We start from the raw sequence: 27,345 nt of genomic DNA, 5'->3' as shown, positions 1-27,345 counted from the left end.
ATATTTCTCAATAAATCAAAGGAGCTGCATGTTGCAAAGATAGCAAATAAAAAATAAAATAAAAAAAGTACGAGATTATAAGTTTACCCTCAGTATTTTGAATTGCAGGTAAATAAACAATGATATTCATCATGATATTTGCCAGAAATATCATTTTTGGACTGAATATTTGGTAGTTTAGGAGCGTCGTTTTTCTGTGTCATGAGCAGCGTTTATTTGAATCAAAACCAGAGAACAAAATGAAGGATAAATTGCTGAATGTATATTGTAATGTCATGGTCAAGTGGAAAGGATAAAATAACGTCAGAAAGAAAGGGTGAATGGGCATCATATGGGTTGATTATAAGAAACTTTCGACATTGTTTTACATTTAAGGAATTTGAAAACAGTAACTATGAGAACGGTAATACAAATAATGATTTCTTCACCCAATAATCAGAATTGAATTTAGATTATATATTATAGAAAATATAAGCACAGTACAAGTATTTTTTTTTGTGTGTGTGTGTGTGTGTTTATGCTCTTGGTGAGCTGATTATGGGATGAATTTTCGATTTATAGTTCAAGTTAGATTCCTTTTAATTACACCAAGGCATTCGCTCTTAGAAATTAGTATGTACTAATTCAAATATGTATATTGTTTTCTTGTGATATTTGAATAAAAAAAATATTATGAACTTCTTACAAAATAAATCAGTAGGTAAATGAAATCAATAATCTCGAAAGTGGCAATATTCTTAGATTGAGATTATAAAAGACATGAAAAATTATGTAAGTTATGAGAAGGACAAGCCAGAGTTATTTCTCTTGATCTGCCTTGCAATCAGAAACATGGCGATTTATGTGCTATCAAGGTCTGTTAAACGATTATGTTGTAAATATCGGTCGTGTCTGAAAATAGTTTCATTGTCAACGTTTCAAAACTACGTACCAACAGCAGTAAGTATCATAAAATGATTGGATTAGTTGGGCGCACTGCTTGTTAGGAAAGAATTATTAACTTCCTTCGCAATTAATTTCCTTTTCGATCAAGTAAAGGTAGATATGTAGTTTAACATGTTAAATATATGCAGAGTTCCAGATTTTAAATAAACATTCAAATTAAATAGAAAATATTAATTATACGCCGAGTTCAAGAATTTAAATAAATATTCACACTCAACAGAAAATTATAATGCACCCTTATAATTATCTTCCGTGTCACCCTTCAGGAGATTTTGTTTTGTTTCATTATGACGAGACCCGCAACATGCTTTAAACCATGTGTTCATGTTTTCTTTTTTTCAGCCGTCTCCAAGTAATAAACTAACACAATCCTTGCATCCCCTTTAATATACTTTTTGATAAATGAAAGCGCAAAGAGGTTTTGATTGTGAGAAAGAAAAAAATTTGAAAGGTGAACACGGAAAATTTTACGCCGCTATATTAATATTGTTGTTCCTATTACTACCGCTGTAGTGGTAAATAGTGAAATGTTTATTATTAGTATGAGAGAATCCTTGTGGCTACAAAGGCGAATGTTAGTTGTTCCATTTAAAAAGAGCATTAAGTTCAAATCCTGCCGAAAACAATTCTCTCTTTCATTCTTCCGGGGTTGATAAAGTACTACTCAAGTACAGCGGTCATTTTAATCGACTTGTTACCACCTTTCAAATTTCTGGTCTGTACTCCTGAAATAAATAAATGGTCATTATTATTACTAACTATCAGTTGCAAATTATTAGAGAGAAAAAAAAAAACCCCAAACGTCAACTATCCTGAACAAGTAATATTTTATTCACACTGTACATATGCTTATCAGAACTTGTTTTCTTCTTTGATTAACTTTCTGATAATCATGCAAACGTAGCCTTTATCATGACAATTTGTTTTTCAGAGATTTTTTTTTGAACTCTTAGAAAGTCATGTCCATTTGGTAGCCTAACAAATAAAATGAGTTGCATCTTTAGTCCAAGGACATGGTGAAAGGCAACTTATATGACTAAATACCAACTCATGATCTACGAAACATGGAACCAGTAAATTATCCTATGGATCTAGCTGCTAAAATGCTTCTGTTTGAACGTTTGAAACGTATGTATAAGAAATAGAAGATGAAAGAAAACTATATTCATATTGTACTAAAAACTTTGTTGTTGTTATTATACAAAAAAATTATTTAATAGTTTCATCTTTTGCTTTTGACTGTCGAATGTTGGTAGTGATTGCTGTGATATAATCATAGTCATTAGAGTAATCTCCCTTCATTTCTAGGTTGCCGGTTTACCAAGTTTTGTGAAAGTGGTAGAAGTGGGCCCACGAGACGGCCTTCAAAATGAGAAGGTTTGTAAAGCAGTTTGAGTTTTCATTGGAATATGTTTTCGATCTAATAAATCAGCTATTTATCTCACTATAAAATTGAATAGTTTTAAATATTTGTATTAATAACAGTATTTTGTTACGGTTGCTATAGTGTGCAGACCTATGATGAAGGATACTTTGGATGTGATTTTCCCTGTTTTTTTTTTTGCTGTTGCTGTGTAACTGGGACTACATTATCTAATGTGTCTTTCGTTTCTGACGACATTGATTTAAAACTTTTTAGTATTTAGTCTCGAACCATTACAAGTTCAAATACTGATCAAGTGGCTTTCGCATGTAATTTTTTTTTGGACAATGAAAATGTGTTTGGAAGGGAATTCAATCAGTTACAACTCTTAATAGATATTAACCTTGTGACTAATCGTGAAATCTGTGATAGACGCTATAAATATTTTTCATTGCAAGTCAATATCCAGGGTGTTCTACCAAAGCAAGTTATTCAAATTTTGCTGTATAAACAATTTTCAATATATTAAGTATCTTCTAATGTATTTAACAATGTTTGCAACCATCTCTCTGTTTCGACATGTGTGCAACTTGAAATTAGCTGCTTTGGAATATTTACTGTGGCTAAATTTCTGGAAATACCAAGAGGCCATTCAAGTAGTTGCCCTGTGTCAGAATTTCATTGAAACACTAACAGATTGTTTAGTTAGCTGAATATTGAGAGTAAAAAGGAATATAAATTTAAGTGTCCATGTATAAATTGTATGTGTGTGTATGTGTAATATATATATGTATGTGACTATACATATTTTAGAATTGGAATGATACAGAGAACATTAGCATGGCCCCTGTGCAACTATGACATGCAAATTTATGAAGCACCCCATATTTTTATTAGTCCAACCCATGCCATTATGGAAAATGATGATGATACATACATGTGTGTGTGTGTGTATATATATATATATATATATATATATATATATACTAGAAGTATCGCTTGGTGTTACTTGGATTTGTTTCGACCCTTTAGAATTGGAATTTTTGAAAAGTAAAAGTTTTGCATTATGTAGCTTGTTATTCTCTTTAAGTGAACATTTTTCTGGTTGAAATACACCGAAAAATGAAAACACAGCAGTCAAAAAATCATAAAAAATAGGGATTTTCATAGAAAAAAAGCACCTTTTTGATGTAAATAATTTTTGGTCTTAACATGGACCAATTTGAATTTTTTCTTCGACAGAATGAAGAACAAGCCTTCTATCATACTCTCAATTTTGGTCAACATGCGCCACAGGGTCTCGGAGGAGATAGTGTTAGTTGAAGGCTACCAAACCTGCCATACACAGACAACTTCAGCTTTATATATATATATAGACAAAAGATTGAAAATAGAATGAACAATGTTCTTTATTTAAAATCACTACAACTGTTTCGGCACATTTTTACACCTGTAGTATACTGGTGAGATGCGTAATCATTGTCATCCATCCAAGGTGTAAAATGTGCCTCCTCAGGTCACTGTTTAAATAAGTCCTACTGTTTAAGTAAGATCCTACTGTCATTGCACTCAATGTGAGAATGCATATCCAAAGTAATGTGTTATTTTCAGCAGTTTACAGACAAAACTAAACCCATACATATAGTTACAGACAAACTACAATTATAATCAAAATACAGGAATAATGAAATAGACAAAAAATTGGTCTGGTTGACTATAAATTGCAGTTCTTTCTTCATAGTCGGAAAAAATAAAATGAAGAGTAAAATTAAGCATTTAGAGATGATGGAGAGTGACCATTTCAGAGCTTATTAACTGTTTCTTTGCTTGTGTAAAGGATCTAAATTACTCTCTGTATTTCGTGAAAAAACAGCTGGCCCCATTCTACACTCATATCAACCACATTTGAAAGTTGATTTATTACTGTCTAGTTTTTTGAAGCAGTTGGAAAAAAGAAAAAGCTAATAGATATACTTTTCCAACTCCCAAATTCATATTCTTCCATATACCCACCTATAAGGTAGTGTATATTGTTTTATATATATATTGGTAAAAACGGTAAGATAACAAAAGAAAGAAAGAGACCTCAATATTATGTAAATAGAGGAATTTATCTGTAAATATATGTGACAATTATTTGGTAGCCAAGATGAAACTCTGAGTTTCAGATGCTGTGGAAATCCACACCACCATCTCTTCAGTTATCTGGCCATATATATATATATATATTATATATATATATATATATATATATATATATATATATATATATCATCATCATCATCAGCTTTTAATGTCTGCTGTCCATGTTGGCATGGGTTGAGTGGTTTGACCAGAGCTGGCAAGCTTGAAGGCTGCACCAGACGCCAGGCTGATTTGGCATGTTTTTTACGGCTGGATACCCTTCCTAATGCCAACCACTCCAAAAGTGTAATGGGTGCTTTTATGTGCCATCAGCATGAGTGTCATTTGAATGACAACACACATGCATTTATATACACGCATATGCATATATATTTATATAGACATGCATATATATCTATTTATATATACACACATATCTCTATACACACACATGCTTCTTACAGACTGATAAATGAGACGTACACATAGATGTTATTAATGCCATATGTAATGATTTCTTTATTAAGAATAAACTTGACATAACAACAAACATGTATGTACGTACGTACATACACACACACACACATGTAAACCCTACCTTTTCTGTGCCTCTAATTTCAGACTAAGATACCAACTGCAACAAAAATTGAATTTATTAACAAACTGTCCCAGGCAGGTTTTTCTAATATCGAAGTAACAAGTTTTGTTTCACCCAAATGGGTGCCACAAGTAAGTCAACATTCCTTATATTTGTTTGAATGAGATATGTGTGTGGTAGGTACATTAGTGGTAATATATTTAGTGTGTGAAATTGTGATTTTCAGGTTTATCCCAAAGGTATTAATTTTCCAAAGGAGAATTGGCATTAGGTTATTGATCTGCCTACACAAAACTAGAGTTGTTGTCATGGTAAGTCAGCAGTTTGAATTCTGTCAATTGCTGCATCATGTCTTTCAGTAATTCAACTTTGTTTAACCGTTTAGCATTTAAACTGACCATATCCAGCCAAAATATTCTATCTGTTTTGTATTCAAACCAGCCAGATCTGGCCTCTCATACCTACCCTGCAATGTATACAAAAATAAACAATCAGTCATTGCAATCTCAAAGTTATGAGATAATGCATGATTAATTCAAAACTGTGAATAAATAAGTATTACATTTGACAAAGCAATCTGTATGTCAAAGGGTTAACTTAAATCATGTCAAATACTGATGGTCATTGTTTTGATAAAGAATCATCATCATCATTTAACGTCCGTTGTCCATGCTGGCATGGGTTAGACAGTTTGATCAGGGCTGGCAAGCTGGAAGGCTGTACTAGACTTTAGTCTGATTTGGCGTGCTTTCTATGCTGGATGCCCTTCTTTAATGTCAACCACTCCAAGAGTTGATGCTGTCATTGTTTTGATAAAGAATCATCATCATCATTTAACGTCCGTTGTCCATGCTGGCATGGGTTGGACAGTTTGATCAGGGCTGGCAAGCTGGAAGGCTGTACTAGACTTTAGTCTGATTTGGCGTGCTTTCTACGCTGGATGCCCTTCTTTAATGTCAACCACTCCAAGAGTATCATGGGTGCTTTTACGTGCCACTGGCATGGGTGCCATTTGCGTAACACCAATATCTGCCATGATTACGATTCCACTTGGCTTGATGGGTCTTCTTTTCAAGCATGACATAATGCCAAAGGTCTCGATCACTTGTCATTGCCTCCGTAAGGCCCAACACTCGAAAGACACTTTTTATATACCACCGGCATCGGTCACCTTGCCTCTGTGAGGTCCAATGCTCGAAAGGTGCGTTTTTCATGCCACCTGCATGGGTGCCAGTTACGTGACACCAGTATCTGCCATGACTACAATTTCAGTTGGCTTGATGGGTCTTCTCAAGTACAGCATATTGCCAAAGGTCTTGGTCACTAGTCATTGCCTCTGTGAGGCCCGAAGTTGGAAGGTCTGCTTCACCACCTTGTCCCATGTCTTCCTGGGCATATCTCTACCACAGGTTCCCTCCACAGTTAGAGACTGGCACTTCTTTACACAGCTGTCCTCAGCCATATGCAACATAAATAATGAATAGTTTAGCCAAATGTAATATTCACTGTTCAAGTTGTTCCTAGATAATGTTCTAGAGTGCTAAAGGTGTTATACAGAGTTGCTGAAAGCTTCAATGTTACTTTCAGTGTATTGTATTCTAGGAATGCTTCTATTTTGGTTAAAAACAAAACAGGCTCCACCAAAATTGATATTGACAGCAATAATGGTTGAGATCATTGTAAGTTCAGCTTCTGGTTGAATTCTTTCTTTGTTTTATATTTGAAATCTACAAATTCATATTTAGCAAGGATAAATCATTATCATCATCATTTTAATGTCCACTTTTTCATGCTTGCATGGGTCAGATGGAGTTTATTGAAGTAGATTTTTCCAAGGTTGGATACCCATCCTGTTGCCAATCCGCAGCTGTTTCTGAGCAAGGTATTTCTCCTTGGCCACACATGTTCTAGACTATGGGAAATGAATGACACTACTTGTTTGAAAGTGACAATCATACTACAACTGTTATGCAATATCAAAACAAGGGGAGAGAGAGATATACACACACGCATGCACGCACACACACACACAAAAGCTGCTTTTGATTTCATTCTACCAAATCCTCTGACAAAGCTTTCGTTGGCCTGTGGCTATAGTAGAAGACACTTGCCCAAGGTGTCACATAGAGGGACTGAATCTGGAACCATATGTTTGGGTAGCATACTTCTTGTCACACAGCCTGCCTATATTTTGGTAAATAAAGCTTATTTACCAAAACCTGCAAAATCTTGCCAATAGTTATGTGAAATTTCAAATTCAGAAGTGCAAGATTTCTACAAGGAATCCATGGAATTGTTATCCATTAGCAATAGAATGTATTCTTGCTTTTTAATTTATAATTGCTTTAAAAATGTGTTGAATTTGGGTTCCTCAATGCCTTTATATATTACATTTAGATTTTTAACTCCAAATCTCCAAAACCAAATTCCATTAAATTCCATTTTTATGTACAAGGTTTAAGAATTAGAGTTAAAGATGCAGTGGTTTCAAAATCAGGGTAAAAACATTTGAATTTCTACAATTTTAACCTTTCCAGAATCTTCCAACCATTTCTTGTTCAGAGAAATATTTGTAAAATATATAAAAATGAAAACGAATCTTTCATCTAGATGTATTTTTAAAAATTTTTAACATATCTTCTCTATTTTCTTTCTTGACAGCTAGGTGATCATGAGGAAGTGATGGCTGGTATTCAAAGACATAGTAATGTTATCTACTCTGTGTTAACTCCTAATCTCAAGGGATTTGAAGGTGCTGTGAGTATACTGTGCTAATCTATTTTTCTGCTTGATTTGTGGAGAAAGTCTTTATTTAACCCTTTCGTTACCAAACCGCCCAAAGCCGCCCGAAAAAGATTTTGGTTTATGAAAACAAACCGCCCAAAGCCGCCCGAATTTACCTATTCATATTTAAATGAGAATATCAGAGCAAATCTCTTCAGTACATTCGTGAAAACACGTATTATACTTCGTAAACAGTTCAACTACAGTTTTGTACAATAATCGAAGTGTAATTTTAATTCCGTGAATTTTGGGAGATTTTTTTCCGAAATTTGTTCCTATTGTGTTTTCAAAATTTGTAATTCTGACAAAAAATGGATACGAATTTCATTATATCAAGCAGCGAGTCAGAATTCGAAGGATTTTCTACTGAAGACCTTCATAAATCTAACTCTATGACTGAAAAAAAAAAGCACATGGTATTTGATAATGAATTTGATGTTTCATTTTCCGAAAGTGAAAACAGTGAATCTGAGATCTCCGATAGCGATAAAGAAAACGAATTGGCACCTGAATGGAGTGAAAATTTAAAAACTGTTTCTTTCGGTGATTTTTCTGCAGAAACTGGACCAAGCCACAGACTTTCCCAGAAGGGTAAAGCCTTAGGCTATTTCTATTTACTTTTTCAAATGAGCCTATTTGAAATCATTACAGCGAAAACGAACCGTTACGCTAAACGTAAACAAAACGAAAGAAAGGATAGTTTGTTATTTCCCACAACCTTAAATGAAATTAAGGCCTATTTTGCCATAAATATTATTATTGGTATCAGAAAGTTACCCAGAATAAAAAATTCTATCGTAAAATTTTGTTGTATACCCAATTGAATATTAGCTAATATTTTCTATAGCGATGTTTGAACAAAATTTTAATAATTTTATATTTTGTGGAATTTACCTGTATCTACCTGCAAATAGAGTCACTTTGTGACAAAAATTATAGTATAGAATTGGTTGAGAATATTTCATTAAATTATCTTCCAAAAATCAGATTAATATATCAATAAATAAAAAAGTTATAGTTGTTTAATGAAACCAGACTAAATTTATGATTACGTTAGAAATTAATTGAAACACATAAGGGGTGTAATTTGGTCAGAAATATAGTAATGAAAGGGTTAAACCTTCATAACATTTTCATAACTGTCATAAATCTCTAGAAACTTCTTTTCAGTTAAATAATTTAATCTTGGGATCAACTCTTCAGGTACCTTCTACTATAGTACCAGTTTCTGCACTCTCACAAATTGTTAGTTTATAAATGTAAAGTCTTCATTTAAAAAAAAATTTTCTACCATTTGAAACACTGAGACATTTTAACTCTATTCATCATCATCATCATCATCATCAAACCTCCGCTTTCCATGTTAGCATGGGTTGGACGATTTTGACTAAGGGCTGGCGAACCAGATGGCTACACCAGGCTCCATTCTTGATCTGACAGAGTTTCTACAGCTGGATGCCCTTCCTAACGTCTATTATAATTGATTATAACATGCTGTGGTAATTCAAAGTTGCATCTGGTAATCTGCTAAGAAACTGAAGTGATGTTGCATAAGCTTTCACTTCTAACATCTCAAAGTGATGGAAACAGTGATTAGCAACATTTTCCAGTGTTTTGATATATACCTATTTCAAGGCTTATTGCCTTTCCATCAGCACTTTATCTAGCTCATCAACTATTCAATTGTTACACTGCTAAACCTAGTGGGTGTGTAACTAATGTGTTCATAGATAGTTGATGGGTTAGATGAGATCCCTTACAAAACTCCCTCACATCCCATCTTCCCAACACCATTCCTTTTCTCTCACCAATGCTCACCATTCACTGTGCCCCACTCCCCTCTATCTCCAATCTGCCTCATTGACTCTTATCCCCACAACATATCCTTGTGTATGTATGTATGTATATATATCATCATCATCATCATTTAGCGTCCGTTCTCCATGCTAGCATGGGTTGGACGGTTCAACTGGGGTCTGTGAAGCTGGAAAGCTTCATCAGGCCCAGTCAGATCTGGCAGTGTTTCTACGGCTGGATGCCCTTCCTAACGCCAACCACTCCGTGAGTGTAGTGGGTGCTTTTTACATGCCACCCGCACAGGTGTCAGACAGAGCTGGCAAACGGCCACGAACGGATGGTGCTTTTACGTGTCACCGGCACGGGGGCCAGGCAAGACTGGCAATGGACACGAACGGATGGTGCTTTTACATGTCACCGACACGGGGGCCAGACAGGCTGGCAAACGGACATGAACGGATGGTGCTTTTACATGTCACCGACATGGGGGCCAGACAGGGCTGGCAAACGGCCACAAACGGATGGTGCTTTTACATGTCACCGACATGGGGGCCAGACAGGGCTGGCAAACGGCCACGAACGGATGGTGCTTTTACGTGTCACCGGCACAGGGGCCAGACAGAGCTGGCAAACGGCCACGAGCGGATGGTGCTTTTACGTGTCACCGGCACGGGGGCCAGACAGAGCTGGCAAACGGCCACAAACGGATGGTGCTTTTACGTGTCACCGGCACGGGGGCCAGGCCAGGCTGGCAACGAACACGAACGGATGGTGCTTTTACGTGCCACCGACACGGGGGACAGACAGGGCTGGCAAACGGCTACGAACGGATGGTACTTTTACGTGTCACCTGCACGGGGGCCCTGATGTTGATCGACCTCAATTTGGTTTGATCTTGATTTTGACTGTTCTCACTGGTCTTGCCGGGTTTTCTCACGCACAGCATACCTCCAAGGTCTCGGTCACTGGTCATTTCCTTGGTGAGACCTAAAGTTCGAAGGTCGTGCTTCACCGCCTCGACCCAGGTTTTCCTGGGTCTACCTCTTCCACAGGTCCCCTCAACTGCCAGGGTGTGGCACTTTCGCACACAACTATCTTCAGCCATTCTCATCACATGACCATACCAGCGCATACGTCTCTCTTGCACACAACAACTGATGCTTCTTAGGTTCAACTTTTCTCTCAAGGTACTTACACTCTGTCGATTATGAACACTGACGTTACACATCCACCGGAGCATACTAGCTTCATTTCTTGCGAGCTTACGCAAATCCTCAGCAATCACAGCCCAAGTTTCACTACCATGTAGCATGGCTGTACGTACACATGCATCATATAGTCTGCCTTTTACTTTGAGCGAGAGGCCTTTTGTCACTAGCAGGGGTAAGAGCTCTCTAAACTTTGCCCAGGCTATTCTTACTCTAGCAGTTATACTTTCAGCGCACCCGCCCCCGCTACTGACTTGGTCATCTAGGTAACGGAAACTATCAACTACTTCTAGCTTTTCTCCCTGGAAAGTGACGGAAGTTGGTCTCAGAGCATTTTCAGTGTTAATTGTTCCTGAGCATCTGCCACATACAAAAACCATCTTCCTAGTTAGCCTTCCTTTGACATTGCTGCACCTCTTATGTGTCCATAGCTTACACTTGGTGCATCTTATAGAGTTTCTACCTACACCTTTTCTACAGATCGAGCAGGGCCATCTACCTGAAGGCGTTTGTGATTGGTCTACCTTCCTACTTATTAGGACTTTGGTTTTGGCTAGGTTGATTCTAAGGCCCTTCGATTCTAAACCTTGTTTCCATACCTGAAACTTCTCCTCTAGTTCTGATAGAGACTCAGCAATTAGAGCAAGGTCATCAGCATAGAGGAGCTCCCAGGGGCATCCTGTCTTGAATTCCTCCGTTATTGCCTGGAGGACTATGATAAATAGGAGGGGACTGAGGACTGAACCTTGGTGGACCCCAACCTCTACCCTGAATTCTTCTCTGTACTCAGTGCCAACCCTCACCTTACTAGCAGCGTCTCTGTACATGGCTTGTACAGCTTTCACTAACCATTCATCTATCCCTAGTTTCCTCATTGACCACCAGATGAGGGATCGGGGGACCCTGTTGAAGGCTTTCTCCATATCAACAAAAGCCAGGTATAGGGGCTTGTCTTTGGCTAGGTATTTCTCTTGCAGCTGTCTTACCATGAAAATAGCATCAGTAGTACTTTTCCCTGGCACGAACCCAAACTGCATCTGATCTAGGCTAACTCTCTCTCTAATTAGTTGGGCTATAACCCTCTCCGTAACCTTCATTACCTGATCCAGCAGCTTGATACCCCTGTAATATATATATATATAGTTAAGATACCTGTGCTGGTGACACCTTAAAAGCACCATCCGAATGTGGTAGATACCAGTGCTGCCTGACTGGCGTCCGTGTCGGTGACATGTAAAAGCACCAACCAATCGTGGCTGTTTACCGGCCTCCTCTGGCTCCTGTGCTGGTGGCACGTAAAAAGCACACACTACACTCACGGAGTGGTTAGTGTTAGGAAGGGCATCCAGCAATAGAAACACTGCCAGATCAGACTGGAGCCTGGTGCAGCCTCCTGGCTTCCCAGATCCCGGTCGAACCGTCCAAGCCATGCTAGCATGGAAAACGGACGTTAAACAATGATGATGATGATGATGATGATATATATATATATATATATACGAGGGGCGTTCAATAAGTAATGCCCCTGACCCACTTCCCATAGGAGTAGAGCAACGAAATTTAGCACAGTTATTAGTCTTTTTCTACATAGGAACCACCCAGAGTTACACATTTCTCCCATCGTTTGATGCAGCTCTGGAGACAGTTTTTGTAGAAGACCCCAGCTTGGTCCTCCAACCACGACGTGACTTCAGAAATCAAGGCTGCATCATCTGGGAAACGCTTTCCTTTCAAAAACAACTTCATGGCTGGGAAGAGGTGAAAATCAGAGGGTGCAAGGTCAGGAGAGTTGGGGGATGGGGGAGGAGTTCATAGTCACATGCCTGTGCTTCTGATCTGGCGACACGCGAGTTGTGGACCGGAGCGTTGTCCTGCAGGAGGAGGATGCCTTTTCTGATCTTGCCCCGCCTCTTGATTTTGATAGCTTCTCTTAATTTCCTCAAAAGTGAAGCATAATAGGCTCCTGTAATTGTGGTACCCTTTGCCAGGAAATCTGTCTTCACTACTCCGTCCTGGTCCCAGAAGACTGTGAGCATGACCTTGCTAGCGGAGAGCTACACCCTTGCCTTCTTTGGAGGAGGTGAGTCACGGCGCTTCCACTGCATTGACTGGGCTTTGGTCTCTGGATCATAGTGATGAACCCAGGTTTCATCCTGTGTAATCAGTCTTTTGAAAAATTTTGACTCATCTTCTTGGCACATCTCCAAATTCATCCTCAAGCACTTGACGCGTTCTTGCTTCTGGAAAGGTGTGAGCAACCTGGGAATCCATCTGGCAGACACCTTTTGCATATGCAAATGGTCATGAATGATAGTTTCCACAGACCCGGTACTAATCTTGACCTGATGGGCTATTTGGCGAATTGTTATGCGTCGATCTTCCAAAATGGCAGCTTCAACTTGACGGACAGATGCCTCATCAATGGCAGAAGGGGGTTGACCAGATCTGGGAGCTGTTTCCACAGAGTTCCGACCATGTTTGAATTCACGATGCCAGCATTTTACAAGGTCATATGATGGAGCATCATCACCATAAGTTACTTTCATTTCATCAAAAGTCTCCTGTGGTGTGCGTCCTTTCAAATACAAAAACCGGATCACTGCTCGACACTCAACAGGCTCCATTTCACACTTGACTCAGTTCAAACACCTGTAAATCAGAAACCACAATCAGTTCAGAACTGTAATTTGCCGCTTAATCGATGGAGATATAAATAATTGCACATGCAAAATTTCAGCTAGATCAAACAACTGCAAGTGGGTCAGGGGGATTACTTATTGAACATCCCTCGTATATATATATATATATATATATATAATATATATATATATATATATGACAGCAAACTTCTCAAGGATACACTAATGCTTGCATTTCTATTGTTATGGTTAAAATGACCTTTCTAATACCAGCTAGTCACCCGTGTGATTGTGGGTGTTATCTATTTTTGCTCGTCGAAAAGTGTTTTCAAAGAAATGATGAAGGGAAGCCTGGAGAAATTTTACTTGTGTTTGGTTCAATATTCAAATGTGTCATGTTTTCACCCACTGTCTCTTATTTTTCTGAAAATAACTTTTTCTTATTCTTCAGCTCAAAGCCAATGCTGATGAAGTTGCAATCTTTGGTGCTGCATCTGAATCTTTCAGCAAGTGAGTTTTTATTCCATTACAGCAATGGCTCTCAGCCTCTTTTGTCTCATTGCATCAGTTTGCTTTAAAAAAAAAATCTCCTCCCACCATGAATAGACAAAATTACTCCAGCATGTCTGCATCTACATGGCTAAAACAAACAAATAAAAGAATATATATATACATCATCATCATCGTTTAGCGTCCGCTTTCCATGCTGGCATGGGTTGGATGGTTCAACTGGGGTCTGGGAACACAGAAGGCTGCACCAGGCCCAGTTTGATCTGGCAGTGTTTCTACGGCTGGATGCCCTTCCTAATGCCAACCACTCTATGAGTGTAGTGGGTGCTTTTTACGTGCCAGACAAGGCTGGCAAACGGCCACGATCGGATGGTATATTATATATAGCTTAGTGGCTAGGGTGTTAAACTCATTACAAACTTATAGTTTCGAGTCCCAGACTAGGCAGTGCATTGTGTTCTTGAGCAAGCAAAACATTTCATTTCACATTGCTCCAGTCCACTCAGCAGAATGGGACACTTGTCCAATGATGAACTGGTGTCCCATTCAATGGGAATGTTATGCACGACTTCTTGTTGCAGAAACAGCTGTAAGCTAATAAAGTTGATTATGTAATTCCTGTTTCATTATAATTGATATTATGCCGTGTACTTACCCAACACTTTACTCTAAACCATATGTATATTGGGTTCTAACAGTAGGCTATTAGTATCGCTATGCCTAAGAAAAAAATCATAAATGTGAGTAGGTGTATGTGTGTGTACATATATATATATATATATATGAGGGAGAGAGAGAGAAAGCTAGATAGATAGATATACACTATCTCACATGATGTCACTTGCTATGCATGTACATCTCTGTAAAAAATATAATAAAGCGGAAAGAAAAAAATCTCTCTTTCTCTCTCTCTCTCTCTCTCTCTATCTATCTATCTATCTATCTATCATATGATTGAAGAAGTGTGGGACTATTTTCATTTTTTTTTTTCCCCATGTTTTAGAAAAGTCATATTACATTGAAGAAATTATAAATATTAATCATGGATTATTTTACTGATTACAGAATAAACTATCACAGAATCTTTGTTCAATTCATGTGCATATTGTCAATTTACTTTATAATCTATGTATCACATCTATATGTGTATATAATATCAGTGTGCAATACAAATGTAAGCAGAAAACCTCCCGGAGGGCGGTTTTTCTGCAGGTTTTCCTAATGTTCTTTTCTTTTTGTTGGTTTTTTTTTTTGTGCAAAAGTTGTTGAAATAGATTTTGTCAACATATTGCAACAATAGTTAGATGTGATCTATAAATAAAGCTACAATAGATGCTGGGGCATGTATTTATTTGCCGTAGATATTTTCTTTTTCTGTAACTTTTAGATATGGGATAATGATGATCTTTGTGTTTCTGTTTTCTTTTTTTCATTTCCTACAAAAAAGAAAAAATATCAATTGTTCCATTGAAGAAAGCCTGAAACGGTTTGAAGGCGTGACAAAAGCAGCACAAGAAAACCAAATTCCTGTCCGAGGGTAAGTAGCTATCAGATAATTCCTAAACATTAATCAGTTCTGTTGAAGATTAATCAGTATCATTATCATCATCATTTAACATGTTTTCCATGCTGGTATGGGTTGGATAGCTTAACAAGAGCTGGCAAGGCCAAAAGCAGCCCCAGGTCCCATAGTCTATTTTGGCTTGGCTTCTACAGCTGGATGCCCTTACTAACATACAAGCTGTGTCATTTTTTCCCAGTCTTCCAAATAAAACCTATTTGGTCATATGGAAATATTACGTTGCTTGAAAACAAGTGAGCGTTGGCAATAGGAAGGGCATCTAGCTGTAGGAAATTTGCTTCTACAAATTCTGTCTAGCTCATACAAACATGGAAAAGCATGTGTTTCTAAGGATTTCTTTGTCTTCGTCTTTAAGCTTTATTTGCAGGATCAACTGAAAAATTAGGGAAAAACTTACTTTTAAAAAATTTTCATTTTGTTTAGTTTCTTTTTACGTATGAATAACTTTATCAACTAAATTTAAAGTTTTTGTTTCTTGTCAATTACCAATTCCAAAGTAGATACTATTTTAAATTGATAGCTAATTGTAATAAAATAAACTATATTTTAAATGTAAAATATCTCTGGCTATCAGTCCGCCTTCCATGCTGGCATATACATATACATATATATATATATATATATATTATATTATATATATATATATATATATTATATATATTATATATATATAATATTATATATATATACATATATATATATTATATATATAATATATATATTATATATATATATATATATATATTATATATATATATATATATTATAATATATATTATATATATATACAAATGGCGGTGCCCCAGCATGGCCACAGCTCATAAGCTGAAACTAGAATCAATCAATCAATCAATCATATATATATATATTATATATATATACATATATATATATTATATATATATATATAATATATATATATATATATATGTATATATATGTATTTTTTCTCTCCTTGTTTTTTCTGTGTCCCTTTCTGTAGAAGAGCGTAGGCTCAAAACGTAAAAGACTTTTTTTATTCCTGAGCATTATACTAATACATCTGTTTGTTTTGTACACCACCTGTCTTCGTCTTTTGTTTTTTTCGTAAACTCTCCCTATATATATATATATATATATATATATATATATGTATAAAATATCTGTTTGTATCTTCGTTTGTGTTCATATGTCAATATGGTTATAATTCAATACATTTAACTATTGAAGAACACGCAAGAACAATTGCAAGCACATTGCAAACACAGTTAACTCAAAGCCTTTTAAGTACTGAGTTTAATTACAATAAATGTTCCACACCACTTAATCGAAATAACATCATTTTCTATTAATTTGTTTCATAACGAATATGATACACAATTATTACCTTTTACCATTACCCTTTTTAGTTATGTGTCCTGTGTACTTGGATGTCCTTATGAAGGAGACATTGACCCAGAGAAAGTGGCTGATGTAAGATCATTCATAAGTATATTGTTCTTTCTTTTTACTCTAACAATAAAAAAAAACAAACAAAAAACGAAAGCTGTAAAAGCTGTAAAAATTAATTGGAAAATGAATTTGACAGGAATGCTAACAAGTAACACATAGTTTCAGGTTCAGTTCTATTGCACCGCACTTTGGGGAAGTGTCTTCTACTATAGCCTTGGGCTGAGTAAAGTCTTGCCAGTGAATTCGATAGACATTGAAAGAAATCCATCATTGTCATTTATATCCATTTTCCTTTGCTGGTATGGCGGTGGACATTTTGACATGATTTGTAAGACACCCATGCCGGTGACACGTAAAAAGCACCGTTCGAACACGGCAGATGCTAGCGCTGCCTGGCTGGCGTCTGTGTCAGTGACATGTAAAAGCACCAACCGATTGTGGCCGTTTGCCAGCCTGCTCTGGCCCCTGTGCCAGTGGCACGTAAAAAACACCCACTACACTCACGGAGTGGTTGGCATTAGGAAGGGCATCCAGCTGTAGAAACACTGCCAAATCAGACTAGAGCCTGGTGCAGCCTCCATGGCTTCCAGACCCCGGTTGAACCGTCCAACCCATGCTAGCATGGAAAGCGGACGTTAAATGATAATGATGATGCCTTTCTTTAATACTAACTACTTTACAGAGTCTATTGGGCAATTCTTTTGTAGTACCAACACTAATGAGATCACCTTGTAACTTATAGGATTGAAGAACCTCTTCAAATAAGAGCGAGAGAGGATAAGAGATTGGATGAATTTGAGTCCTATGAAATGTGTTCCCTGTGAGCAGTGTTGTTATTGTCACTTCCCCTGTTAACAAATAACCTGCTTGCTTCTCATCTTCAAAGATATGTGAATTAGAGAGATCCTTTCTTGAAAAATAAGTAAGGGTTAGTAACAGGAAGGGCACCTGACTGTAAGACAATACCTCAATAATATATTTGTCTAACCTATTACCAGTGTGGACAGATGGACATAAAATAAGTGAACAAACATTATTATTATTATTGTTATTATTATTATTGTTATTTATACTTTAAGATCACTGAACCTTCTCCTATCAAAAGGTAACATTTTCAGTTCACAGTTATGCTGAAGATCAACAAATGTAAACATTTGGTCAAGTATATAATAATATTTCAGTATTTGTTACAAAAAATAAAAGCAAAAAGAAAAAAAATCTTTAAAAAAATATATTTCATTTTACAAAGAAAAAAACAACAACAACAAAAGCAAAAATACTTTAATAGTTGATAAAACCTCTAAAAATGTTAAGTTTTTTTTGCAGGTATGTAGATCAATGTTGGACCTTGGCTGCTATGAAATATCCCTTGGTGACACCATAGGTATTGGCACACCAGGTAAAATGAAGAGGCTTATTTCTACAGTCTGCGATGTGGTGCCAGTTGAGAAACTTGCTGTCCATTGCCATGACACCTATGGACAAGCTCTAGCAAATATTTTTGCAGCATTACAGGTTAGTATTATTTGTTTGTAGGTGTGAAAGATTATGATAATGAGTTATTAAACACTTTTCTTCTGTTTGTTCCTTTACTTGTTTCAGTGATTGGACAGTGGCCATGCTGGAGCACTGCCCTGAAGGGTTTAGTTGATCAAATTGGCCTTAGTACTTTTTTGAAGTCTGGTACTTAATTCTATTTAACCCTTTTTTCTGATTTGCTAAGTTATATGAATGTAAACAAGCTGACACTATTTGTCAAGTGGTGGGTGGATAACAAAACCATGCACACACATACACATAAGATCATCACACACTTGCATGCAAGCTGGGCAGTCCTTGTCTTGCAGGCTCACGGGTACTGGTGTCATGTAAAAAGCACCCATGACTGTGGCATGCAAAGAGCACTCAAGCTGGTGTCATGCAAAATCACCTGTGCTGATGTTCCCTAAAATGCGCCCAGTACACTCTGTAAAGTGGTTGGTATTAGGAAGGGCATCCAGTCATAGAAACCCTGTCAGAACAGACAAGTGGAACCTGGGAAGCTCTCCAGCTGGTCAGCTTTTGTCAAACCGTTCAACCCTTGCCAGAATGGAAAATGGATATTAGATAATAATAATGATGGTATATATATATATATATATATATACACACACACACACACACCGAGGGTGCAGTGAATAAACTGTCATCTAAATTATGCAAAAATGAAAAAAACACTGACATCTCATTTTAACAGAAATATCTACTAAAATTACATTAAAAAATATCTTGAAATACTAAAGAGTAAATTTATTCAATAAAATCGCCATTAGCTTCAACCATTTAATTTGAATGAGGTCTCATCACTCCACACAATCTTTGTTGGAAAGTGTGCTTCTTCTACACATAGTGCCAAGTACCACTTGCAATACGGCACTCTTTGGTCTGGATCATCATCATTAGTGGCATGGACTAATCTTGGAATGTAACTTTTCCATTGACAATGCCTCAAAATGCGTTGGACTGAGGATTTTGAAATACCTACCTCACAATTTGCTTGCCGTTCAAATTTTCTTGGACTTTGGTGATTCGTTTCCAGCACTCCTTCTTGCTTTGTTGGGGGTTGTCAGTGTTCGTGGTCTTTTGGACATTCTGAATGGTTCGATTGGCTTCAAACTTTTCTCTAATTTGAGTGATAATAAGTCGCATTGGTGGATCTGTTTGAAATCCCCTCCTGCATTTTCACACTTCCAGTTGCTTTTTAGAATGAATTTCTTTTGTTCAAAGCTTTGTCTGACTGCCATCATTAATGGGTTTCATCTGGAAAGAAAAAAACTTCAATTGAATTATCAGCTGCTAAAGAGTGTATACATTGTTTTTGGACACCCTGTATGCACACACACACACACACACATATATATATATATATATTATATATATATATATATAATATATATATATATATATATATATACATATATAAATACACACACACATATATATCGTCATCATCATCATTTAACATCCGCTTTCCATGCTAGCATGGGTTGGACGATTTGACTGAGGTCTGGCGAACCAGACTCCAACCTGATCTGGCAGAGTTTCTACAGCTGGATGCCCTTCCTAACGCCAACCACTCCGAGAGTGTAGTGGGTGCTTTTACGTGCCACCTGCACAGGAGCCAGTCCTGCAGCGCTGGCGATGACCTCGCTCGAATGTTTCATGTGCCATCAGCACAAGTGCTAGTAAGGCGACATACATACACACACACATATTCATTCTACAAAAAATGTTCATTTATTATATTTAATAATGTTCCTTTTCAGATGGGAGTCAGTGTTGTAGACAGTTCAGTATCTGGTCTAGGTGGTTGTCCATATGCTCGTGGGGCCAGTGGTAATGTTGCAACAGAAGATGTGGTTTATATGCTTCATGGTTTAGCAATCAAAACAGTAAGTAATTAAGTTGTACTTAATTGGTAATCTAATAAAGGCAGAAATTGGCAGTTATTTTGAGGTGCAGATGTGGCTGTGTGGTTAAGAAGCTTACTTCCAAGTCATAAGTCTACTGCTTATGATATTACTTCTACTGTTGTGAGACGAACTCTAATGCTGTGACATCATCTTTAAATTTATTTTGATATTATTTCTTCTGTTGTGACCTAACAACAACTATTTCAGTGATGTTACTGTTACAGTTGTAATATTACATCTACAGTGACATTACAACTAATGTATCATTATGTCTCCTTCTGTGACAACACTTCTACAGTTGTGCAGTTATTTCTACTTTTGTGATACAATCTATATTGTCGTATTATGATCTCATTACTTCTATTATTTTGATTTTATCCCTAATGTTGTGACACAACTTCTAGTTTTGCAACATGACCTGTAATGTAACTTAAATTAGCTCTCTTTTCTGACATTACCTCTATTGTTGTGACATAACATTTACTCTTGTAACATAACATCTGTTTTGGTCTCTACAGTTGAAAATCTCCTCTGTTGTGAAATTATCTATACTGTTGTGGGATTACCTGTATTGTTGTAATCTTAACTCTTTTGTTGTGATATTATTTTAACTGTTGTAACCCTTCTTTGTGACATTATTGCTGCTGTGGTTACATTAATCTCTAGAGTTAAGATGTTACCTTTACTCTTGTTCATTATGTCTATCCCTGTGTAATACTATTTTGACTATTATGGGTGGCATTATCTCAGCTTTAGTTACATTATGATATTTACTATTGTGACATTTGCATCAGGCATTGTTAAATATCTAATTTCCTGTAAATATTCAATGAACAAACACCACCTGAAGTTTTGATTAGTCAATATCAATGCTAGCACTCTTTGAGATCTAATAATATTATCTTGAAGTCGCTTTTGGGCCTGCCAATGAATATATTCAAATGACATTGTGAAATTAGGTGAAAAAGATGAGCTTCCAAAATATCTTTTACTTAGCCCAAGCGACTTTTATTGTTGAATGCTTTTCGTTAACTATTTAACATTGAGTTCTTTGTTAAAAAATTAATCTTGCATTATATCTCATAGCTTTGAGATTCGGTTGATGTGAGTATTATTTTTAGAATGACATTGTAGGATAGGTGTAGGAGGCTGGATCTGGCCAGTTTGAATTTAAAATAAGTAGAATATTTTGATCAGATATGGCCAGTATAAATGCTAAAGGGTTAAATATGAAATTTATTGAATATTTAGCCATAAACTCTTTGCTGAAAATAATGTCACAGCACAAGTTGTTTTTGAGTGACAATTTATTATAGTTTTCATTGCCGTATTGCAGTAACATTTATGTTGAGCATAAGACGACAATTCATTGGAAGCCAATGAAATTTTGCATTTATGATTTGCATGTTTACTTTGCTTACAATATTGAAATCTTGACAACCAAGATACTCAATAATTAGTGAATGTTTTGTTTTCTGATGGAGAAGCTGATAGATCTGTTATCCTTATTGTGGAAATTCACAGAAATAGCAGTGATATATTAAACTTGGCTTTTCTTTTGAGTGATCATCCCTACCATATCCTATAAGCAGGCGGTAGGGATGATCACTCTGTAGAACATATTTATGAAGAGTGAATTGTCTAACCACCAAAGTAACAGCTTCTCTTTTTGTTTATAGCATCAGTGTTTAATATTTCCTGATGGTCACTAAAATCAAAGTAAAGATTTCATCTGGAAGTATCTTGAGCATAGGTGACATTAACAGATGGGACACAGACATATCATGCACTATCATAGAATTCAACCATTTAGTTAGCTCTTCCAAACTGAGAGCTTGCATAGTAACTCAAACAGTTGAGAGGTTGTTTGATTTGAATAGATGTTATGTAGACCTGACAGAACAAGTCTAACAATAAAACACAAATTGCCTGAGAGGTATGTTATTCAACTGTCACAGCTGCAAAAGCACAACGCCAGTCAGGCAAGAAGTTGCTGAATTGCTACATATTGATCTTAGACTCATTTTGTTCTTGTTTCCTCATGGAAAAGGTTAATGATTGCAAGGCTTTACCAAAGTGAATTCAGTTTGGCTCATTGATTCATCATAGCCTTTACTGTGGCAAGTGTGCAAAATGATAATAAACCTGTGAAGTAATACAGTTTATCATAATTTGTAGTCTATGTGCATCTGTATTGGGGAGTGTGGAGAGGAAATTATTGATTGCTCTCTTCTAATGTCCTTATTCTGATTCTGTTACAGGCAAATTTCCATGAAATCAATCTAGTTTCAATTATTTTACCATTTTCTGCTTTTAATTTGTATAAATTGTTGTAAAATTAGAATAGGGCTTAGACTAAAAGCTTTATTCAACAAAATAACAAAGCCTGAAACATAGGACTGGTTGCCATATTAAATAATACTTATGTCTTTGGGATCACAAACTCAGAAGGTCTTGTTCAAATGCAGTGTTTGGTTTTGATAAATCTGTCAGCAGAACATTTTATATTCCTTAGTTTGTATCATTGATGGGGATAGGTACTAAATTCTCTGGAAAAATCAATCTTTATATCCTAGAGACAAGTTGCCTTTCACTCACTTCAAGATATTGAACAAACTTTTGTGCAAGTTAAAAGAACATATCCAATGGCTTGTACTCATTTAATTTCTCTCCAGTTTTTGCATATCCTCTGTATTCAATGTTTGTTTTGACATCATGTAGTATCACACTTTTATTGTATACTTATTACAGTAGATCTTCATTGAAAATAAATTACCTGTTACTGCTAATATTAGTCTATTGCTACCAGCGTCATCGATATGATACATGTCTTCAGAATAATAATACTAATCTTCATATCAGTCATCTGTGTAGCATTGTAGTTTCCTTCATAAGCAGCATCATTGTATCAGTGATCTAAATGTAGGTAAACAATTTTGATGTCATGCCTCTGGCTTTGATTTCACCCAATCAGTGACTGGGTGAAATCACTATACAATTTGATAGCTCTTTTGATTGATTTTGTTGATACATTGACTCAAATAGTTATGTTGAATTTCACTGGTCACTTGATTACTTTTACGTGGTCTGATCAATAAGTATCCGGACTGTTGCCATAGTAACAAAGCTAAAGCATACAGAGTGAAGCTGTTTTACACAGATTGACCTTGAACTCTGCTGTGCATGTGCACTAAGTTTTAACGTTCTAGCTCTCTTCCACAGTTTACAGCAGTGCTTGGAAGGAAGGTGTGTAGCATGTGATCATTGCATTGACCATGACTGAGAAACTTCAGCAGAGAATCTGCATCAAATTTTGCCAAAACCTTGGTGATACCTGCTCAGAGGCCTACGCAAAGTTTTCAAAAAGTTTTCATTGTTCTCGACACAACCAAGGAGGTTTTGTGCAACTGAAACCCGAGTGTCTTTTTGGTCAGCTGAAAGCAGTTTTGGCACCAACTCAGAAGACGTGCATCTCATACCCAAATCTTCAGTGATAATGGACTGAACTGAACTGTAACTAATCTGCACATCTGATAACTCACAGATGGTGATTCGACGATTTCCCCCCACAGCTGCACACACATTTGTGATATCTTTCTCAGTTCTACTGGCTGCGGGTCTCTCAGAATGTTTGTCAATATTGACATTCTTTTGGCCATCTTGGAAACGTCATCTGTGATAGGAAATCAGTAGTCAGCTGTAACAATAAACTTTACAACAGTTAGCTGTTACAGTAAACTTGATACCAACTGTTGCACCAAACTAATGTTATGAATGAAATTCATTATTTGTATTGATAGAAATTAGATTTGTTTTCATTTAGCATTAGGAAGGGCATCTAGCTGTAGAAACCATGCCAAAGCAGACAGCAGAGATTGGTGTCAGTTCCTGTGAAACTGTCCAACCCATGCCAGCATGGAAAATGGATATTAAATGATGATGATGATGATGCCTACGAAGTGTCTCCTTGTCAAAGTATCTCTATTATTTAAACTTTTATTTCCTTACTGTTTCTAATCTCTTAAATGAGTATTTCATTTGTCAGCCACTAAATATAATGTCATTCTTTTATTTCTTGCAGGGAATTGACTTACCAAAACTGATTGAAGCTGGCCAGTTTATCAGCCAAGCAATAGGGCGGTCTACACGATCTCGAGTAAATCAAGCATTAGCACATCTCTAGAAGCTGAATTACTTCAGCAATTGTTAAACATCAACTGATAGCTTTGAAATTTTTTAGGTGGTGCAGAGATGTTTTTTAGTTGTACTATTACTGTAACACACTTTTATTCTATTGCTCTAAAACAAACAACATATGACTGCTGTATATAATTGTAGTAATGATTCAAACTGGTTAGACAGTGTCTACAATCATTTCTTCATACAAATTTCAATGTTTCTTTTTCTTGATATGGTGAATCAGTGGGATCTAATCTATAGTTGCTACTATACTGCAGCTATTGTGTGAAATTTTGTAAGGACTGTATCACTTACCAGACTGCAATCATGTGCTGTTTTTATTTACTGACTACAAGATGGTGAGTTGGTAGAAAAGGGAGATTGCTTTACTCAGATGACTTACAATGTTTAATTTTGTATCTCAGCATTCTGAGAATCAATTTTAGCTTTTAGCCCTTCTATGTCTATAGATTTGATTTAGTCTGTTGAAAATATTGATGTTGTACCTATTCAGTTATTACCAAATTGTAGATTTGTAAAAATAACTTTTAGCATGTTGCATCAGTGTCTTAAAGCTGCGACAACAACAGTAATACTACTTAAAACTCCTAAATTATTACATAAGACTACTAATGAAACAATGGATTGCTATCAGTGAAGGTGAAATATTACAACATTCTGGAGAAATTGGTGTCAATGTGGATAATGTTTGTGTGTATGTGTCTATATTTATTATGCCTCAAATTTGATGAAAGCTGCCAAAAACTGATTTTTTTCTTTCAGTTCAGTTATTTTTGAATCATTGTAGTCTTGTCTCCACCATTGTGGTACAAACTACACGACTATAGCAATAATATATTGAATGAAGATACACTTCTATTATCAATTTCTCCATGTTCTTTTCCTTCATGTGGCTTTAGTGTCGTGTTTATATAATGTTGATTTCTTATCTGTGTTAAGGTAAGTCACTCATGCTTTTCCCCATGTCCCTTAGTGAAATACATGGAGACGGTCACAATCAGACGTCAGAATCAAATTGTGAATTTGGTTTATCATTTCTTTGTATAAAATAATGCTTGTTGCTATATTATTTAAGTAAAGGCCATTGTTTTTAGGAGATTGAATGTAAATTAATTGATATTCATGGATATAAATTAAACATTTATTCTATTAATTTGAATTATATACAGTTTACCTAACTAAAACTATGCTAACCAATTTTTTAAAATGCTTGAATATCACGCAGTCATGTTCTGCTCTCTATGAATTAAATGGATCTGTGCACATATAAGAAACTAGTATTAAATAGAAGTATATTTTTATATGTTAATTAGAAGTATTGACTTTGTAGAAAACATTTGAAACTTTGAGTGGAAATAGGTTAAAGAAATAACATTAAAGAATAAGAAAGCAAGGATTTTCTTAAAATGTTTGTGTTGTGGCTGTGGCTGTATGGTAAGAAGTTTGCTTCTCAACCACGTGGTTCCAGGTTCAGTCCCACTGCATGACAACTTGGGCAAGTGTCTTCTACTAAAGCCTTGGGCCAACCAAAGCCTTGTGAGTGGATTTGAAAGACAGAAATTGAAAAAAGCCTGTTGTATTTATATCTATGCGTGTCTTTGTTTCCCACCACCACTTGACAACCATTCTTGGTGTGTTTATGTCCCTATAACTTAGTGGTTTAGCAAAAGAAATCAATACAATAAGTACCATGCTTAAAAAAAAAAAAACAGTAAGTACTGGGGTTAATTCATTTGACTAAAAGCTCTTCAAAGAAGTGCTCCAGCATGGCCACAACATTGTTAGAGTGATGAACAAAATGTCTTGTGGTATTTGCTTTCAACCATCTGTAGCTGATAAATAAAATACTGAGGGGAGCAAACAGTTTAGGAAAGAAATTGGTGAAGAGACAGTGTCTGTTGGTGAACTTGAGATCTGAAAAGAAAAATCTGTGGCAAAAGTAGAAAATTACTTCAGAAGTTGCAAAGGCAGACCTTTGAATCAAGGATAAATTTAGGTGACTGTTCTCTCTCTCTCCCCCAAGATGTTTGGTCTTGTAACTATTAAAAACCAGTAACATTACAGAATTAATTGTAATTGCGATAAAAGAAGTGGACAGGGTACATTGTAGTTGTAGGAAAGCAGGTGAATTGAATTGCTTAGGAGATTTTACTATTCAATAGAATGGTTATCTTTAGATCTAGTTTGAATTTGTATTCCAAAGGCATAGTCCATGAAGCTGTAAGTAGGCACCACAAGATAGTCTGATTCACTACTTAAAGTGATAGCAACACTGAAATTGTAATTTGTTAAATCATAGTGCTTAGGTTTATGTCTTGTGTGTCTGTGTTTGTCCCCCTAGCATTGCTTGACAACCGATGCTGGTGTGTTTACGTCCCCGTCACTTAGTGGTTCGGCAAAAGAGACCGATAGAATAAGTACTGGGCTTACAAAGAATAAGTCCTGGGGTCGATTTGCTCGACTAAAGGCGGTGCTCCAGCATGGTCGCAGTCAAATGACTGAAACAAGTAAAAGAGTAAAGAGTAGATAATAATAGAGTCAATAATATTTTCGCAAATATTTTCTCCTGAATTATTTGCTCAGTATATATATATATATATATATATATATATATATATTATATATATATATATATATATATATATATATACATATACATATATATAATGAAATACAGTAAAGATCAATGGAAAAATAAGTGAAAAAGAATAA

General features: G+C 36.1%; 1 protein-coding gene and 1 non-coding gene across 3 annotated transcripts; both read left to right on the top strand.

The window, feature by feature from the left end:
• Nucleotides 1–241: 241 nt before the first annotated feature.
• Nucleotides 242–25,655, top strand: LOC115209635 (hydroxymethylglutaryl-CoA lyase, mitochondrial). 2 transcript variants are annotated; one of them, XM_036501469.1, is made up of 10 exons: nt 242–403; nt 2,254–2,322; nt 5,054–5,161; nt 7,692–7,787; nt 13,910–13,968; nt 15,416–15,505; nt 16,939–17,002; nt 18,308–18,496; nt 20,287–20,412; nt 24,515–25,655. In XM_036501469.1, the coding sequence occupies exons 1-10, from the start codon at nt 395–397 to the stop codon at nt 24,614–24,616; spliced, it is 912 nt and encodes a 303-aa protein (XP_036357362.1). In that variant the 5' UTR covers nt 242–394; the 3' UTR covers nt 24,617–25,655. The 2 variants fall into 2 exon arrangements, with proteins under 2 accessions (XP_036357362.1, XP_029633952.1); XM_029778092.2 differs by lacking the exon at nt 242–403 and adding an exon at nt 808–939.
• LOC115210034 lies at nt 3,099–3,200 on the top strand. Its single transcript, XR_003881394.1, has one exon. It is a non-coding gene; the product is annotated as a U6 spliceosomal RNA (small nuclear RNA).
• Nucleotides 25,656–27,345: the final 1,690 nt, after the last annotated feature.

The sequence above is a fragment of the Octopus sinensis genome, linkage group LG3 (genome assembly GCF_006345805.1).
Source record: "Octopus sinensis linkage group LG3, ASM634580v1, whole genome shotgun sequence".
Taxonomy (NCBI): Eukaryota; Metazoa; Mollusca; class Cephalopoda; order Octopoda; family Octopodidae; genus Octopus; species Octopus sinensis.
This window is presented reverse-complemented; position numbering and strand designations above follow the sequence as displayed.

Bases quoted from the DNA above. Each gene is read 5' to 3' on its own strand.
- LOC115209635 (XM_029778092.2), top strand. From the start codon at position 832: ATGGCGATTTATGTGCTATCAAGGTCTGTTAAACGATTATGTTGTAAA. The intron at 15,506-16,938 runs GTAAGTAGCTAT...TACCCTTTTTAG, and splicing joins AACCAAATTCCTGTCCGAGG to TTATGTGTCCTGTGTACTTG. The intron at 20,413-24,514 runs GTAAGTAATTAA...TATTTCTTGCAG, and splicing joins ATGGTTTAGCAATCAAAACA to GGAATTGACTTACCAAAACT.